Source organism: Triturus cristatus, chromosome 3_2 (genome assembly GCF_964204655.1).
Source record: "Triturus cristatus chromosome 3_2, aTriCri1.1, whole genome shotgun sequence".
In the NCBI taxonomy this organism is placed as follows: Eukaryota; Metazoa; Chordata; class Amphibia; order Caudata; family Salamandridae; genus Triturus; species Triturus cristatus.
Window position 1 is genome coordinate 853728068 of NC_140584.1, and position 17984 is coordinate 853746051.

General features: G+C 45.9%; 1 protein-coding gene across 2 annotated transcripts in view; it reads left to right on the top strand.

Annotated features, from left to right (window-relative positions):
* The window catches only part of LOC146858301 (uncharacterized), a 223098-nt gene that overhangs the window by 185995 nt on the left and 19119 nt on the right, over positions 1-17984 (top strand). For both annotated transcript variants that reach the window (XM_085649132.1, XM_085649131.1), the window contains exon 5: positions 13529-13624. In XM_085649132.1, the coding sequence (XP_085505258.1) occupies positions 13529-13624 (96 nt within the window). The remainder of the gene's footprint in view (positions 1-13528; positions 13625-17984) is intronic.

The following is a 17984-nucleotide window of genomic DNA, read 5'->3' on the forward strand; positions in this document are numbered from 1 at the left end:
TGACTTGACCCTCCAGACATCTGTCGCCACATGTAGAGTTAAATGTCAAATCCCCTTCACCCCCTAGTTGCACGTCAATCATACGTCATGCTGCTGCGCGCGCATTTCTGCCAAGTATTTCTGCTGACATTGCGAAATTCTTTCATGGAACCACCCTATTATGACATCATACCTGATGACGTTCTTTAGTTACACCCAGTTATGCCCACTTTTGCTACGCATGTATGTTTTATCTGTACTATCAATTGTTACGCCTCCTGCATTTGCTTCACTGTAATGCCTATTGTATAAAAGTAATTACTTATCAATAAAGTATGTACTTCACTTCCTGAACCTCCGTGGTGATGGAACCTGGAGTCAACGATTCGAATCGTCCATTGGAATAAAGCCCATTCCGAACCTCTAATATCACGGATTTTGCCTCTTATTTTACTGAGCTATATTTATTATTTTTCTGTATCAAATTAAGTCCCGGTAATTAAATTATTTACCACAACACTCTCGAACAGGGCTATCCCCGTATGAGGTGATCTTCGGTAGACCACCAAATATGTGGGGGACGCCTATACCTCGTAAAATAACTGATGTTGATTGTAATATGCTGACAGATTACCTGGCTTCCTTGATGTCTGCACTACAATCTTGTCGTTCACAAGTAGCTGCAGCTTTTCCCGATAACACTGAGGTGAAGCCCCATGACGTGGTTCCGGGAGATATTGTACTTGTAAGGAACTTCGACAGAAGGAACCCGCTGGAGCCTCGCTGGCAGTCGCCTAAACTCGTCTTATTGACCACAAGGACAGCTGTGAAGATTGAGGGACGTAAAGGGTGGTTGCACTCGAGCCATATCAAAAAATTTCATGGACTATCATCCGACTTGAATTATCAGCCCTGCATTCCCTCACAGACTGACTCAAAACTCCCCCTGGTTGACAAGACAGAAAAGGAAAACTATAAACTGAAACTAAGGTCTAGCAAGTCAGACAATTTGATTGTTTAAGTCCTCTCCAAGGTGAATCGGTTGAATTTGTCTCTGACATGTATCCTCTAGACCGAAATAGAGAGAGAAATAGACAGAAACAGCTCAAGAAACATGCGTACTGTAAATCACTTCGTAGTCACTGCATAGTGACATTGTTAATTATGTTTTTTCTAAGTCTTCTGATTATCATTGCCAGTATATTATTACACATGTATTACCCTATTTCCAAGCGTGCTTCCAATGCTACTGCCGAACATTCTTTTAGCGAATTACCCCCGCATGAGTTGTCCTATAGATTTGCGCTGCGCAACAACACATTCATTAGTATGTTACATCATTCTCATCAGACCAGCAATGCTACAAATTGTTGGATATGTGGCCGACTCCCTCCCTATCAGAAATATAGGGGAGTTCTGCCCCTCTTTCCGTATCCATTCACACACAATGGCTCCTGTGGAGCATGGTTTAGTTTGATTAATTCCCTAGATTCAAATTCAGTAGTTTATCAAGACAACTGGGTTTGGGGAAACCTGAACCTAGTTTTACTTAAAGTCTGCTACCCTAACAAGGAGGGACTTCCCAAAAGAACAGGAACTGATCTAGAAAATGAAGTATATGGACTAGGTAACTTTACACTTAGTCTCATGATCCTGAATGTTGAATCCGAAGCTACACCAATCTTGCCCGCTATGTCAGTATTTCCAGTTAGAGGCGAATTATGTGTAAGAAAGAACGGTTCAATACACATGGGCCATAGTAAATGTACCACTGTAATAGAATTCAATGATAAAGGCAAGTCTACATTTAGAGCTTCTCGTCACTCCTACTTCATCTGTGGTCACACCGCATACATACGCCTACCCCTAGATTGGGATGGTACCTGTTACATTGCATTCCTTCTGCCACCTGTTTTCCTAGCCCCGCCTGATTACCATAGGAATACCCATTTAGTACACAATAGACAGCAGAGAGATCTCCCGATTGTCGACTACACCGAAACAGCAAGGGAGCAATACACAGATTTCAATAAAGGCTTCTTTCCCTACATAGGTACAGTCACTAATAGTAAGTTGATACGTAGATTAACTAGAACCCTTGAAGCAGTAGTGAATGAAACTACTTCCGCCTTAGGCAACTTAACAGAGGAGCAGTCTGCGATGCGGATTGTTGTTCTTCAAAATCGTCTTGTCCTTGACGTCATCCTGGCCGATAGGGGCGGAGCTTGTAGGGTCATCGGATCAAGTTGCTGTGTTTTCATACCAGAAAACGCGCCGTCAGTATATAAAGCCATAACCCGACTTCATAAGATCGTAAGCCAGATACACCAGAATCCAGGCACCTGGACTTGGTCCGGTTGGTTCTGGAGCGTGTTGTCAGCCTGGGGATGGAGGATCCTATCCTTCCTAGGTATTGGCTTTCTCATACTATTCAGTTGCTGCTTGTGTCTACAATGTGGGCCAGCGATTTGTGGTCTGTGTGCCACATCGTGTATCCCGCCTTCAAATTTTCATTCGAGATCCCGGAAGAAGAAAGAAGAACAAATGATGCTATATGAACAGATTGATGGATTGATGAAAATGGATATTTCATAAGGGTCCGTAGGGGACAAGGAGGGAATGAGGAAATATGAATTTTATGATCAGTTATGTCCCCTATCTTAGACCCCAACGACTCCATGTACATGCTACAAGTACATGTATGTTCCCTCCAGTTCCAGCTATGAAGACGCAAATACATGTGCGTCCAACGCCAACATGTCCTCTTTCAGATCCGCCATGAATGGGTCAAATAGTCCATTCCTAAGTATGATTGGCCACCGACTTTATATGGTTCACTTTTCACGTTTTCCAGTTCAGGCGAGTAGGCCCTGAATTCTGTCATCAAGCCTTTTCCTGCTTCTGCCTCTGAAATGCTCCAGCCTGGACCTGTATTCGTGTCCATGAACTTTGTCTTACTCCCTGCGCGGCTAGCGGTGCCTGACGCGGCCTGTAGCCTGCCAAAAACTGTATTCAGCCTTCAAGTTATCTGCTCCGCTCCTCATCCAATGCATTCCTGTCTAGTAGTTTAGGTAAACATCCTTCCAGCTACCGAGCAAAAGGCTCGGCCTCGCTATCTCTATGCAAGTAATTCATAGCTCCTGTTACCATGGAAGATTCCTGCCCCCTCGCATCTCATGTAGACACATAGACGCTTGTACATGCACTAACAGTCAGTATAGAATAGATTCCGTCCGAAAGACCTTTCCTTTTGGATAAAACAGTTCCTTAAACAAAGATATTAGATACGATTTGGGATTAGGTTGACCTGACCCCCCAGACTTCTGTCTCCATATGTCAATTCCCCTTCACCCTCTAGTTGCACGTCAATCACACGTCAATCACACGTCATGCGGCTGCGCGCGCATCTCTGCCAAATATTTCTGCTGACACTGCAGGATTCTCTTATGGATCCACCCACTTGTGACATCATTTTAAATGACGTTTCTAGTATACGCCTGTATTTACGCCTATTTTCATTACGTATGTGTATTCTTATCTGTATTATCAGCTGTTACGCCTCCTGCATCTGTCTTAATGCAATGCTTTTCATATATATATTGTTACTTGTCAATAATGTATTGCCTATCCCTTCCTGAACCTTCGTGGTGTTGGAATAAGATTGCCTGGTTCGAACTATAATTCCTTTGTAAGGAATAAAGTCCTTTTCAGAACCTCTAATACCACGGATTCTGCCTCTTATTTTGACTGAGTTATTCTTACTAGACTTTACCGCATAAAAAATAGTACAGGTAATTTAAATATTTACCACACAACCCCACCCCTCAGGTGGGAGAGGCAAGATGAAGCACATCTCCGGGCACTCGCCATCTTGAAGATGGGAAGCCCTGCCCAATCAGGACTAGGACACTGCCCACCTCCCACAGGAGAGTGGCAGGATAGGGGGTGCCCTTTACCTACCTGTAACGCCCCTAAATGTAGTATTTAGGAGCACCCTGAACCTTCCTTCCTCAGATCCAGATTTGAAACAAGAAAGAAGAATAAGGAACAAGAAGACCTGCCGTGCAGCTGCTAACAAGAGGAAGACACCAACAGATTTTGCCCCAGCCCTACCGGCCTGTCGACCCTCGAACCTGCTCCTGCTAAATCCCGGCATCTCCCGTGGACAGCAACCTCACAAACCCCGGAGGACCTGGCTACCTTGTGACTCTGAGCATCTGGGACTCCCACGAGCAGTGACACTGCTCAAAGCAAGTAACTGACCCCTGGCATCAGCCAGGAACCGCGAACCCTGCACACTCTGCACCCGCCAAGCCTGGCCTGTGCTGGAGTGGACAAAGACCCCGAGGACGTCCCCCCGGCGACTGTGACCCCAAGGACCCACCTCGACGCTCCTGATGCCTGCAGCCTCAGAACCAGGGCCCCCCCCCCAACCGCGATCAACAGAGGGCAAGATTTCCCGACACCAAAAGGCACCCCTGCACCATGCAGCCGCCTTTGCCCAACTCCTGGGTACCTACCTATCCTCTAACTACCCAACTTACCTCTCGAAATGGTGGTCACACCTGAAGAATCTTCGTCCCTGAGTTTGCAACCTTTGTTCATTCTTGAGCTTCTCCTTTGCAATCCATTGAGCGCCCGAAGGCTCAAAAGCACCCTGCACCCAGCCGCCAGCGTGCCCTTGGCTGTGCAACCTCTACTCCTACCTACTTCCCCATTTGCCCTGAGCAAGTGACCAGGAGCCCAGCTCCCACAGCCACGTGGCCTGCTAGTCCGCAGCCACCAACCAAGTGCCCCCTGCCTTCCATAGGATAACATTGGGCCTAACTCACTCTGCACCTGTCTGCCCTTGTGCTGCTGAGGGTGTAACAACTGTACTTACCTGACCCTGGGAGACCCCTGAGTCTATGCCCAGAACCTTAACTCTGCCAGTCGAGTACTTACCCAAAAGCCGATAACTCACTTTTCTTCTATCGGGTAACATTGACTGGTTTCACTTGAAATTTCTTCTAAGTGTGAAGTTTCTAATCTTTAAAATATTCACCTAAATTCAACAGAGTAACGAAAACGGAAATACTCACCTGCTATTAGGAGAGATCCCAGTGCTGGATCTTGGTGCCCAGCACTGACCCTGAAAAGTACTTACAACCGTACTTACCATTAATTCAGTTTTCTTCTGTAGGAAACCATTGACTGGTTTTCTGTGAAATTTCTTCTGTCGATTTTTCAAACTTATAAATATTTGTTAAAAAACGCCTGTATAACTTAAACGCAGTTTCTCAACTGCTTACAGGTGGTACACTAGTGCTGGATCCGGGATCCAACACTGACCTAGAAAAAGTAACCATAACCCCACTTACCTGCTAAGTGAATTTCCTCCCATAGGATAACATTGGTAATTTGATTAGAAAAAGTTTCTAAGTGTCAACTTTTAAAATAGCAAAATATTGCTTAAAAATCACAACAGTAACTAAAACGTATTTACTCATTTGTTTCCAAGAACTGTCCCAGGACTGAATCTAGGATCCAGTCCTGGAGTTAGAAAAGTAATCAATTGCATATAACTTAAAATTCACATTGAGCTCAATGTATTATTGTGTTTGAAATTGTGTTGCCTATTGCAGCAAACTGTAACTATTGCATTCAAAAGTCAATTGCTTAGTACAAAGTATTCAACTAAAGCATCTCAGTCTGAGAAAGTATATTTTGATACCTTTTGTTGGTTCTAAAATAAAACAACCATATATTTGTATATACAAACCATTGGCCTAGAGTTCAGTTCTTGTGTGTGAGACCATTTGCTGACTGAGTGTGTACTACAAATGCTTTACACTGTCCTCTGATACTGCCTTACTGCTCGTCCAAGCTACCACTTTAGAGAGTCAGGTTATATCTAACTTTAGCCTCTGCCAAACCTCTGGGGGCTGTGGACTCAGTACACACTGTACCTATTTGGGAACAATATATACAGAGCCACTTTCCTACAGCCCCTTTTCCAGGGAAGCGTCATTGGCGTGCAGCGGTATCCAATGATGCCTTATTCTAGTGCAGCATTGATCCGATCTGACTCTCCCCAGCACTACCTTGTCGTCGTTGTGCTTCCCTTCCAGTCTTTATCCAGTGTGGCCTCAGTTCGGTGCAGCCTGCCTTGCTCAGTGCAGCTGTGCATTACAACAGTTGTGTCTTTCTACAGTCAGCGCTATAGTCTTCTAGCGCCGGCTCATTCTAGTTCATTTTTAATCAATGCTGCTTCATCTAGGTAGTCTCAATGCGCCCTCGTTTCAGTGCAGCCTCAATCCGAGGAACCCTTATTGCAAGGTGGCCTCATTACGGTGCATCCTCGCTCAGGTCTGCCTCTCTAGTGCTGCCTCATTTCACTACTACCTCGTTATATTAATTCCTCATTATGGGCCCTCACTTTGTGCATTCCTGTGCTTCCTTCCCATCCCTTCTTCCTCCTCGTTACAGTGCTGACTCATTCTACTACTATCCCCTTCCAGTGCAACATTTGCACTGCTTTTCGCTCAGTTCAGTTTAGTTCCGTGTATCCTCATTCCAGCTAAACTTAATCCTGCCGTAGCCTCGATCAGTGCAGTTTAATGCCAGTCGAAACTCATACCAATAATGCCTCATTCCAGTGCTGTCTCATTCCATTCTTTTCCTGTCTATGCCACTTCAATCCAGTGCAGTCTCGCCGTCAAGCAGTTGTACACCAGGTTTAGGGCTATCTTGTTCTAATGCAGGTTTGCTCCAGGGCGATCTGATTCTATTGTTACCTCGCTCCGCGCGTTTCATTCTTATTTTTATTTCCCTCTTGATCTAGGGGACCCTCATTCTGTTGTAGCCTCGCCCAGCGTTGTTTCATTCAGGTGCAGCCTCGTCCCAGCACTGCAGTGGAGGCTGCAGTGCAGCCTCATTCTTGCGTTTAAGCTTGCAGTGTAGCCATATTCCATTGCTAATCTGCTACAGGGTTTACTCGCTCAGGACAGTTGTTGCCGAGGAGTGGCTACTCGTGTTAGTCCTGAGTGTAAAGGCTTATGGTTCAGGGAGTAACTTAACACTATCTTCTGCTCCCTATTTCCTTTGTGTTTTGTGGCTCTGAAGTATAATAAATACTTGCTACTGAAAAATGCAACCATTTTTACTGTTATACTGTTGTGAATGCCCACCGAATGTCTTTTGCAAGCGTGAACCCTTGCCCTGAATCAGCCAACTGCAAGTTTACAGGCCATTTTTAGTACGAGCCTAGTGGCAGCGCGCATCCACTGCTCGCTCTGCGAGGCATGCTGTATTAGAGTATACATTGGAAGCCCCGCCCATTCTCCGCCCATATTTGTCATAGGCCTGTGTCATTGTCCTTTGAAAATGCTGGGTTCTGATTCGTACATAGGCTTGTTAGTCCAGCCTTGGTACCACCTTATCTGCATTTGTTACCACCCATAACAACTGGACCTTTTACTTGGCTCGTTACACGGACTTGTTATTTAGTATGTGAGCACTATTTTCTTCAATGGCCTTTCCTTATTCCAGCGTGGTCCGCTTTCACTTTAGCTGCCGCACTGCTTTATTTAATTAATTAATCTGCGCATCAGTTCAGTGTAGCTCCGACAAACAAGCATTTGCAATGCAACAGGTCTCGCATTTACGCGAGTTTCAGCTTTTGGTTTTTGAAACAAAAATAAAAAGCATTGTTATTTACAAATGCCATTAGCTTAAATTCGCGCAAATGCGAGACCTATTGCATTGCAAATGCTTGTCTTGTAAATTGGTAGAGGAAGTTTATGCTGCCAAAAGGCATCACTGTTTTATGTGTAGAGTACAAAAGTGTGAATCTTCTGCCTAAATCAGGAGGGTTTCCATATATACTCGAAATATGCACCAATGTACTCATGATAGACATGTTAAACACATATGTGAGGGCTTAAGATCTGATGTCACTTCCTGGGATGTCACGCGCCGTGATGCACTTGCATTCTGATTAACTAGGTTAGTCCCCCCACTTCTTTTTTTAGGTCTCGCCTGATCCAGCGCATGTGCTGGTCTGGCTGAGACAATTAGTATACGGGTTTTGAAAGTGCTGCCACACGGCCTAGGGCTTGCGTTCACGCGAGTGTGCACATGCGCAGCCAGCAGCTTTCTGCGCCCGAGGCGCCATCTGGAGCTTTCACTTTTTCCGCCCGCGTCGCGCGGCCAATGCTTGTTCTCCAAGCTTTGGCTGGGCGCGCACACAACTCCCGCTTCTCCCCCTCCCCCACCACATATGGCGTCTCGCGCACGTGGCCAATGCTTGTTTCCCTTTCACCAAATATTTATAACACTCTAAAGACAACCCACCCCACGACCTATCACTGTAGCTATGGAAACGGAAGTACCAATCAGACACTAGTTGGCAGTTGAGTATGATAGTGACCTTTCGTTTCAATCCAATGGCAAGCGGGCCCCAAGCCCCCAACTCCCACTCGACTTCCAGTGGCGGCGTTTGGCCTGCAAGAGCGTCTGAGCCAAAATTAGCAAACTCAGCAGCTGCAGCTTTCACAATAGTGAGAGAAAAGAGCAGCCCGAGGCAAAGAAGGAAAACGGGCACTTTGTAGAAGCAAGGCACACTGTCAAACAAGTCCACTCTCGGGTCTCGTGTGGATAAGGTAACGGGTGACAAGCCTTGGACTGAGAACACCGACGACGTTGTAACCCATTGCTATATCTGAGCTCTCAAGTTTCAAGCGCATGCACCTCTTTCTTTTCCCGGTTTTTACCTTTGAATTCTGGAACTCATAGTCCTACCTTTAGAATGAGTTTAATAGAACTAGAAATCCATGCATGCAACTTAAAACAAGCATTTACAATGCAATGGTCTCGGCATTGTTAAAGTTAGAGCTATTGGCATTGCTCATGACATTCTTTTTGTTTATGTTTTTGTTTTTAAAACATTTAAAGAAACGGCATTGTTATTTACAATGTCAATAGCTTAATCACTCTCAAATGCGAGACCTATTGCATTTGCACCCACACACAGAGCCACCCACACAGAGCCACTCATATAGAGCAACCCACACACAAATAGAGCCACCCACAGAGCCACCTACACACACACAGTTACCCACAAACAGACAGACCCACCACGCATAGAGCCACATACAAAAAAAGCCACACACACAGAGCCACCCACACACACAGACCCTCCCCCACACACACAGAGCCACCCACACACAGAGCCACCCACACACAGCCACCCATACACAGAGCCACCCATACACACACACATAGCCACCCCCACCCCCACACACACAGAGCCCCCCCCACACACACAGAGCCCCCCCACACACACACATAGAGCCACACAGTAACCTCAAAATTTAACACATATTTACTTTTTGATGGATCAACTGACAAACCCCTCAACAGGCTCTATGAAGATTAAGATTTCATGAGTAATAATTTTTTTTACAACAGGAAGTGAAGTATAATTTGAAGGGAGCCAGATCCTAAATCTGAGAGCAAAATATATCCTGTTTTTTATTAGAATAACTGGCCAGACGCTGCTCTTAACATGGTTTGGTAAATAGAGCTAACCATATTTGAATTTAAAATTAGAAATGCTAATTGCTCCGGTTTTATTACTGCAGTTGCAGAGTGAAGTTCAAAGCACCTACGCAATATGTTTTCGTATTGCTACAGGAGCCCTGGTAGACATTGTGACACCAGCAATGCGTATAAATCGAAAAAGATTGCTTTACATAAAGAAACGACACCAACATAGCTTCCTATGAAGGACACGGGTATAGATAGATGTACCTGGCCTATAAACACACGAGTGTCGGTGGGAGCACACGCGTGTGCACGCGATCACACACACGCACACACACAGATGAAGCTCGATGTGCAAATGGATGGCGGCAACAGGAGATGGAGACAGGAAAGTCATCACTCATTCAATCTTTGGCTCCTCACCGAATAAATGATTTTTGCTACACGATGAAATATTAATTCTCCGTGTCCATCCAATACTTGCCCTGTTGGAAGGGGCAGTTCAAGGTAACACCTGGGGGTGCTCTGTGTGCCAATTACATCCTTGGCATCTCTACTTACATTTATTTAGAACTAGCACATGGCATGTTCAGGGTTGCTAGATGGTGCTATGTATTTCAACATCTGCATATCCAGTCGTTAACTTTCATTTTCGAAAATTTGGTAGCACGTGTATTGATTAAATTAGTTTAACACTCAGAATAGATTGCTTAATAAAATAAAATAAAAACTGTGCCTAAAAAATGGAGATTTTAAGCTGGGAAGAAATCTGTCAATGCTAACTACACTGCACCCGAATGAATTGATGTTATCAGGGGTTTTTTCCCCACAAGAAAAGACGTTTTAAAATGATGACAGTTTCACTTATTTTCATTCCCTGTTTTGTAAGAAATTGAATTGGTTTCCTTTTGGCATTTTCAAAAATATAGTTGAAGGAGCGACACTGCGCAAGCGCAGCCTTCGAGCCGAGACCTAAACATCGGCAAACCGATTGCATCGAAAAACAGGGGGCGTGTTGACCAAAAGAAACATTACAGGGAGATTGTTAAGATATGCAGTTAGCTCTGTTTTATAATAGAGAAACGATACGATCGGAGATTCCGTTTGAAGTACGAGGTTTGCTTTGGATAAATAAAAGATGCGGGTGCCAGAGCTGTCTTTTTAGAGCAGGAGGCGACCACCCTCCGGGAGAGGCGCGGTCCAGCATGGCGGGGCGGAGGGGAGATTTGGGGCAAGTTTAATAGTAACCCAAAGACACTGTACTGGGTTAAAAGGGGGCGCAGCGCAGATCACTGACACTCGAGGAGGGGTCAAAAAGGGTGCTTTGTATAAACAGGTGCACATCACAAAACCTTCCCAGTAGACTGCCTTACACAACGAAAACATCATATTGTCACCCATTATTTCTAGCCGTCACCCCTAAAACCCGCTCCACACATAACGTACCCAGAAAGCATCTAAGTCAGCGCCTACTGCACTCTCGCGATTGCAACACTTTGAACTTCCCCTCCTTCCGTTTCACAGTGAATCTATTAACGTCTACTAACCTTAACTTCCAATGACGTAACTTTTAACTTCCTGCCTCGTTCCGATGTGAGCTTGTGCACACCGTCCCTTTCATCACTTTGAAGTGGTAAAGGATGGGGTGACGGGGTCGGAATCAAGATGTGGGTTTGTGGAAAAAACACTGGATGGCCACAGCAGAGTGTTTGCGCCCCGGAACCACAACGCTTTGTTTTCCAAAATTGGGAGTTTTTCGACACTTTAACTCCCCCCTTCCTCCGCATTAATTCCTCTTTTGAAGTTTCCTTCTTGGTGAATTATTTTTTTTTTCTTTCAATCGCTGGGTGTAAGCACGGGGAGGGCCCCGGGGGCGGGAAGGTGATGCCTGCTGAAACTGAAAGAGGAAGTTGTCTCTTGGCAGATACGAGCCCGCCCTCCGGGCGCCTGATGTCATGGGGAATTCTGCGCCGGGCAGCAACCAGCACCACCCCGGAGCGCATCTTTATAAAAGGGACGGCCGCGGCCTGGACACCAAGAAGCCACGACTGGAACAGACATCAAGAGAAACTTAACCGTGGCAAGACAAACGTGCAACTTAACGCGCAACAAGAACAAGAACAATTGGCAGCTAGAAGATAACTTAAAGGGTAATGAACCAATAAAGACTCCCCAGAGTGCTTTGAGGCGACACGTCTGAGTAAAAGCACTCGCCCCGCATGACACTGCCAACACTACCACAACAGTCTGCCTCTCTCTGCCCGAAAACCTGATCTAAGGGAAGCGGTAGGACAGGCTTCCTAGAGCTTTCAATGACACCTACCTCAAAATGTAGGGTGACGACAAAACAACTCTCGAAGCGAGGAGTGAACAGCCAAGCTCATCTGAAGAGACGAAAACACGGGGGGGCTGGTGTGGGGAATGCCCATTCCCTCTAAATGTCATCTTTAAATCGAGGGCTTCAACTCTGATTTAAGGCATTGACGGAAGAAGGGTAGATGTTCAAGTTCGGAGGGGGAGAAAACGCCATTTACACCACTGCCTTTCTCCGAGGCGAAGCAGAAATGCCTCGGAGAAAGGCAGCGGCGCTTTCGGATTCGGGGGCGTGTTCTCCTCCTGCCATTGGCTGGAGGAGATAATTAGAAAAGTTGCTAAAAACACGCCCCCGAATCCGAAAAGGACGGGGCCTGTTCGGAGTGACGGACCTCTTCTCCAATGGCTGGCCAGCATTCAAGAGGCCAGCCAATGGAGAAGAGGGGAGAAGAGGGGTGGGTTCAAGCCCCTCTTCTCCAAGTCATTGTGTCTCGCGAGCGAGACTGCGCAAGCGCAGCCTTCGCTAGCCGAGACCTAAAAAAACTGAACTGGGTGAGATAGTCATGAAAGGGAAATTTGATAGCTTTGCATTCCAATATTTGGATCCACATGCACCTCGATCGGGACTTGCAGCATCTTCTGAAATTTTAGTCCTGGCGTTTACAGAGTTCGGGTCAGATATTCACAGACCTCACCTGCCACTGACCTTTTTACAAGCACTTTAAATAGACAGCTCGCACAAAGCCCCTCATTCTTCACCTGCAGCCAGGGCTTTAAGTGGGATGGAAAAACTGGGGGGTCTCTCAAAGGCACGTGGGTGTGGCTTAAAAACATATAAGCTAAAAATCTGTGCTTAGCATAGTGTGCCGCCCGACTTATATTTTGCTGTTTCTGTCATTGCATCTAGATATATGATACAACAACTAACATCATACCTACAAGTCAGGACTATCGGCTTTGTCAATGGTTGTTAGTTGCATAAGATAAATAAGCAGCAACTATGGCTTGTATATAATATTGAAACAAGCATTGGCATAGCCTATAGGTCTCGCCTTTGGGACCTTTTAAGTGTTTAGCCATGCAACAGTTGTTGTTGCACCAAGAATATTGTGCTGGATAACTAAATACTTAGAAGTTACCAAAAGCGAGACCTATTGGCTATGCCAATGCTTGTTTAGGACTTGTGCCCTGGTGGTGTTTGTTGGTTTTTAACGTGTGATTAGTATAAAATTTGTTCGCTTACTTTATATGGTATTTGTGTAGATTAGTGTAAGATAAATTGTGCTAGATTTTGGGAAATGTTTGTAGAGTTTTATGTGTCCCTGGTGTCAGAGGACTCGCATGTTTTTTGCATTGGGTCGGTGGTTGCTCATTGTTCAGCTGTGGTATTGCTCTTCTCTATAGCTAGCTATGCATCATCACAGTCCAGGCAGCCATCTTTGATGCTCAATTGGTGCGCACGAGTTGTTGTGCAAGATTCAGCGGAGAGGTTCTTTGGTGCGTGACCGTCCTGTGCGTTTAACTCCGTTTTGCCAAGTGTTGCTAAATTGACTTGTGCATATTAGAGTGAAAGGGTTCTTCTTAACGTGCCATTTAATTGGGTTAATGTTGAGGGGGGAGTCTGGAAATAAGGGAGAAGAAACTGTCGTCCTGCAAAGAGCAAGTGTTCCGAACATGGTTCCGCATGACTTTTATGGCTGTCCTTTTCCAGGTCTCCGCGTGCTCCTGGTTGATCAGTGGATAGAGACGGGAGGAACCATGAAGGCGGCCATCAAACTAGTGGAGGAGCAGGGCGGAGTAGTGGCAGGTGAGTAGCAAGGCATTTAATAGTCTTGCCACAGATTTGTAATTGTATTGTTGGCGACAGCAGAACAATTGAATGAGAAACTGGGGTGAACATTTTGGTATATGGTCTATTTTGTCAGGAAAATAGTTTTGGCATAGAGGATTTCTTCTTATAAAGCAAATCACAAAGATTTGTAAGTTGTGCAGTGTACAGTCCTCGGCCACAGCCTCCTCAAGAAGAGCCGACTTTTGTCGTCTGATTGAGGACAAATGTAACTAACATGCGCCATCTACCGGATACATTCCATGTTGACATCCTTTGGAGCCAGCTTGGTTGCTCCACTTTCCCCGACGTAGCTGCAATTAACTGTTTCCACAGCGCGCGGGTCTAAGTTTTGAATTGTTGCTTACTTACTAGAGGAATTAATCTCTCTGATGCCACTCTTAATCGTCGCAGTCCTGTTACAGTGGTTGTAGTGAGCCCGCCTCCCCATAAATGGCACAGAATTGACAGCTTTAACTTCTTTCCAGGTGAAGCCGTTCAGTGGCGTAACGAAACTTGAGGGGGCCCCCCTGCAGAGCACAATGAGGGGGCCCCCCCAGCGGCCCGGCCCACCACTTTGCCCCACCGACAAAAATAAGCAGTCACCTAAAGCCGTATTTTCAGCACTTATCTGTGCATACTTTGAACAGTAAATAGAAATAGGATGCGCTTTAATTGTGTTCTAGGGCTGCCCGAATGATCCACGACTGATAATTAAAGGGAAACAAGACAGAAAAGTCACATTACAAATAAATACATACATTTTTATTTATAACCCTATTTAGTGTCAAGACGAGGTCTTTCAGGGTCTTTAAACAACACATGGCTGGCATTTTTCTTTTGGCAACCATATTCCTTTTCATGAAATGCATTCTCACACTACAGCAGTAAATGTAAATGTCAACGGTAAGGAATAGGCAGAGTGGGTGCCCTCTTTTTTTGGTCACAGCATGCCTAGGCTTTCAGGTGTCAACCTGCCGCAGGCCCATGGTTTGCGCTGCTTGCCTTCTCTAGTCATGCCTTACTAGCCTACACTCTCCTACTCCCACCTACCTGCACTCGTTGAAGCTACCTTGGTTGTACGGATACTGTATCTTTCATGTTCATCCACGGCATTACCCTGCATATGTCTCAGAAATCAACATGTCTATCTCTCTTTATCTCTCTCCCCCCCCCCTCTCTCTCTCCCACCTCCCTCTCTCTCTCAGTCTCTACCCCCCTCTCTCTCTCTGCTCCTCCTTTCATGGTATCACCTTGCCTGTGTTACCCCATCTTACTCTGGATTGCTTGCTGGCCTGAATGTCTGCATGTAGAGGCCCCCCGTTCTCACCACATTAAATGCCGTCCTTACCAATGGATTGTGGAGTCTTACAGTCTCCCAAAGGGACTTCCTGTACTTTACTGCCTCAGGTTATAAAGGTACATATTGTCTCAGCGACTCCTGTTGTCATCCAGCGTGCCCTTAAGTGTTCATAGATTGGCGACTCACTGAGACAGAAAGTAAGCCTGGCACCAAAATAAAAGTGGCCCTCATTAGCAAATCAGACAGCTAAAAGAGCAGCCCATTTACAAGTAGGGATATCATTTCTATCTTATCAAGACATGCTATATATGTGATTTCAAGGTATGGTAGACTGCATGAATTTATGCTTGCTGCAGTGCAAAGTTAGTGGTAATATAATGGATAGCAACTGTGAAACCCATCATACCAGAGTCAACAGGCCGACAAACAGCCTACAAATCAGCCCACTCTCTGAGGTGTCACATCTACTCTTTTGGGGACAGTACTAGCAGTGGGAGAGGCAAGGAAAAAGAAAGCTCTTAGCTGAAGGCTGCCACTTGTTTAGCAAGGAATGTGTGACTGTGTTTATTTAAGGATACTTCAGGCAATTTTGTTGTATTATCCAAAAATCACCTGTAAAACCCAGAGCACCAGACCATACAGGCTGAAATAAGTCACCTGACACACTGACCTGCAAAGCTACCCCACAGGACTGTACTGCACAGGTGGCAGGCCGGCAATGAAAACGGAGGCTGCCACCCATATGCTCTATATATGTTTTATAACTTAGGTATGAGAGATGTCGACTCTGCATCTAAGCTTGCTCTGGCAAGGTTTATATAGCAGAGAAATAAGCAAGAAAACACAATGCACAAGACCCTATATGCCCACAAACAGCCAAAACAAATCATCCTACACTGTGACCTGTCACACATAGCCTTTGGGGACGGACATTATCGGCAGTGGGTGAGGCAAGAAAATAAGATAGCTGCCTTCTACCACTTCATACACGTTATAGGTGTTTTCACTTTTCAGTAATCACGCCATGCATTTGAGCTTGCTTCAGGCTTTGCTGTAAGATCGGGGAAATCATCATTAAAACTCAGAACAAAAGACCCATTCGGCCTACATACTGCCAAAATGAACCTGCCCACACACTGACCTCCACAGCTACCCTTCAGGACTATAATGCACGGGCGGTGGGTGCGGCAATGAAAAGGGAAGCTGCAGTCCACTGGCTCAATATAAGGGGCCAATCAACACACTGCATAGATGCAGCTATGTTTTTCACCACACAAGGCGCTGATGAGCCAGGTGGTATGCTTGAAGGAGAAACCAGACACGGCTTGTTTAAATCCAAGGGTCAGGCTCAGCGATCTCGGCCAGTAACTATAAAGTCAGTGCATTGGCCGGTCAGATGTAAGTAAAGGCCAAAGTATCTTTGAGACAGTGTGTGTCCTGTAGTGTGCGTGGGGTCGTCAATGATCTGGGTCAACCCGAGATTGCTCATGCTGTCGAGGAGGTGGGCGGTGTTGTTGTCTTTGGGGTTATTGTTGTAGAAGTTGAGGTCGCCAAGGAAGATGTAATCCTTGGAGTCCAGGGCTAGGGGTGCAAGGAAGTCTGTGATGCTGTTGCAGAAGTTAGATTGGGGGTCCAGAGGTCGGTATGCCAGGGTGCGTCTGATGGTTTTCCTGCTGTCCGCGTGGAGCTTGAAGTTGAGATGTTCCATGGGGGTGGTGGCATTATCGGTGGTGGTGGTGGTGGTAATTAACACTGAAACATTGGAGGAACCCTGGTGGACAACTGCCCTTCTCCATTAAAAAGATTGTTCTCCTCCCTTCCTTCCCACTCAGGAGCATAACACAGGGTGGATAACCCCTGTGGTGCAGGAAACTCCAACCCTTCAAGGGTCCGCATCCCTTCAGGGAAGTCCCATTCAACCTAAACCCATGATTATCTAGGAGCTATAGGAGATTTAGGGGCCCCTCTCTCATTCTAGGGGGGCCTATAGTTTTGCGTTAAACTACTGTTACTGCTAGAATACCTATGGATTTGACTTTTTATTTCCTCAGCAGCAGCATTATAAAGCGGACCTCTGGGCAAAGCCGCCTCTCTCCTACAAAGAGCACAGCTTGCAACACGATGAGCCACAAACAACCTCTCTAACTTTTCCACATTAAACAGACAAGCAGCTTAAAAAAAAAACATGGATTAATGTGTCAGCCTAACATAATCCAGCGGCAAAACCGAAATGTCCTGCCTTTCTAATTTTGAGCACTTCGGGTATCACGCTTTCTGTTTAAAGACATGATTGATTTTGCACGGAAATGGCATGAGGTTTTATTAGCGCTGACTGAAAAGAAAAAACTAAGAAATCAATGTATACAACGTAATTCCACAGGTATGCATTAGCAGGTTTGATCGTTTTTTTTTTTTTTTTTTTAAACCTTTATTACAGAATGCAATAGATATACAAGTATGGGCCTACAACCTTCAGGCCGGCCGCTAGCAAGCAGTGGGTCCATAAAACACAGTTATAAAACACAAGCGGCAAGTGGTAAAGGTCCCAGAAGTCGAAGGAAGCGTTCGCGGCCACACCGTCCAGACCCCCCAAATGGCGGTTCCATTTTTTAATGAAAAACTACAAACAAACCCACAAGGCAGCAGAAGTCTAAGCAGCATTATGTGCTCCCCTCGGGAGGACCCCACCGATCCACAGAAATAGGGGGGGGGACGGGCCGGGACAGAAACAAAGTGGGCATGACGACACAGAATCAAGGTAACAAGCAGACTAGGGAGACTGGGCCGCTGCCAAGTCAGGCGTCAGTGGCGGGGTACAAATCCCGCCACGATAGGAGTTCCAGGGGCCCCACACCTTCACCCATTTCCCAGGCTTACCTCTCGCCACATACACTACCTTCTCCCGAAACATACACCAATCCATGTTGTCCTTCCATACCGAAACCGTTGGTGACCTCTGGGAGCCCCACAATTGTGCTATGTCACGCTTGGCCACCATATATCCCAGTGTCACCCACCACGTTTGCGGCACCGTGT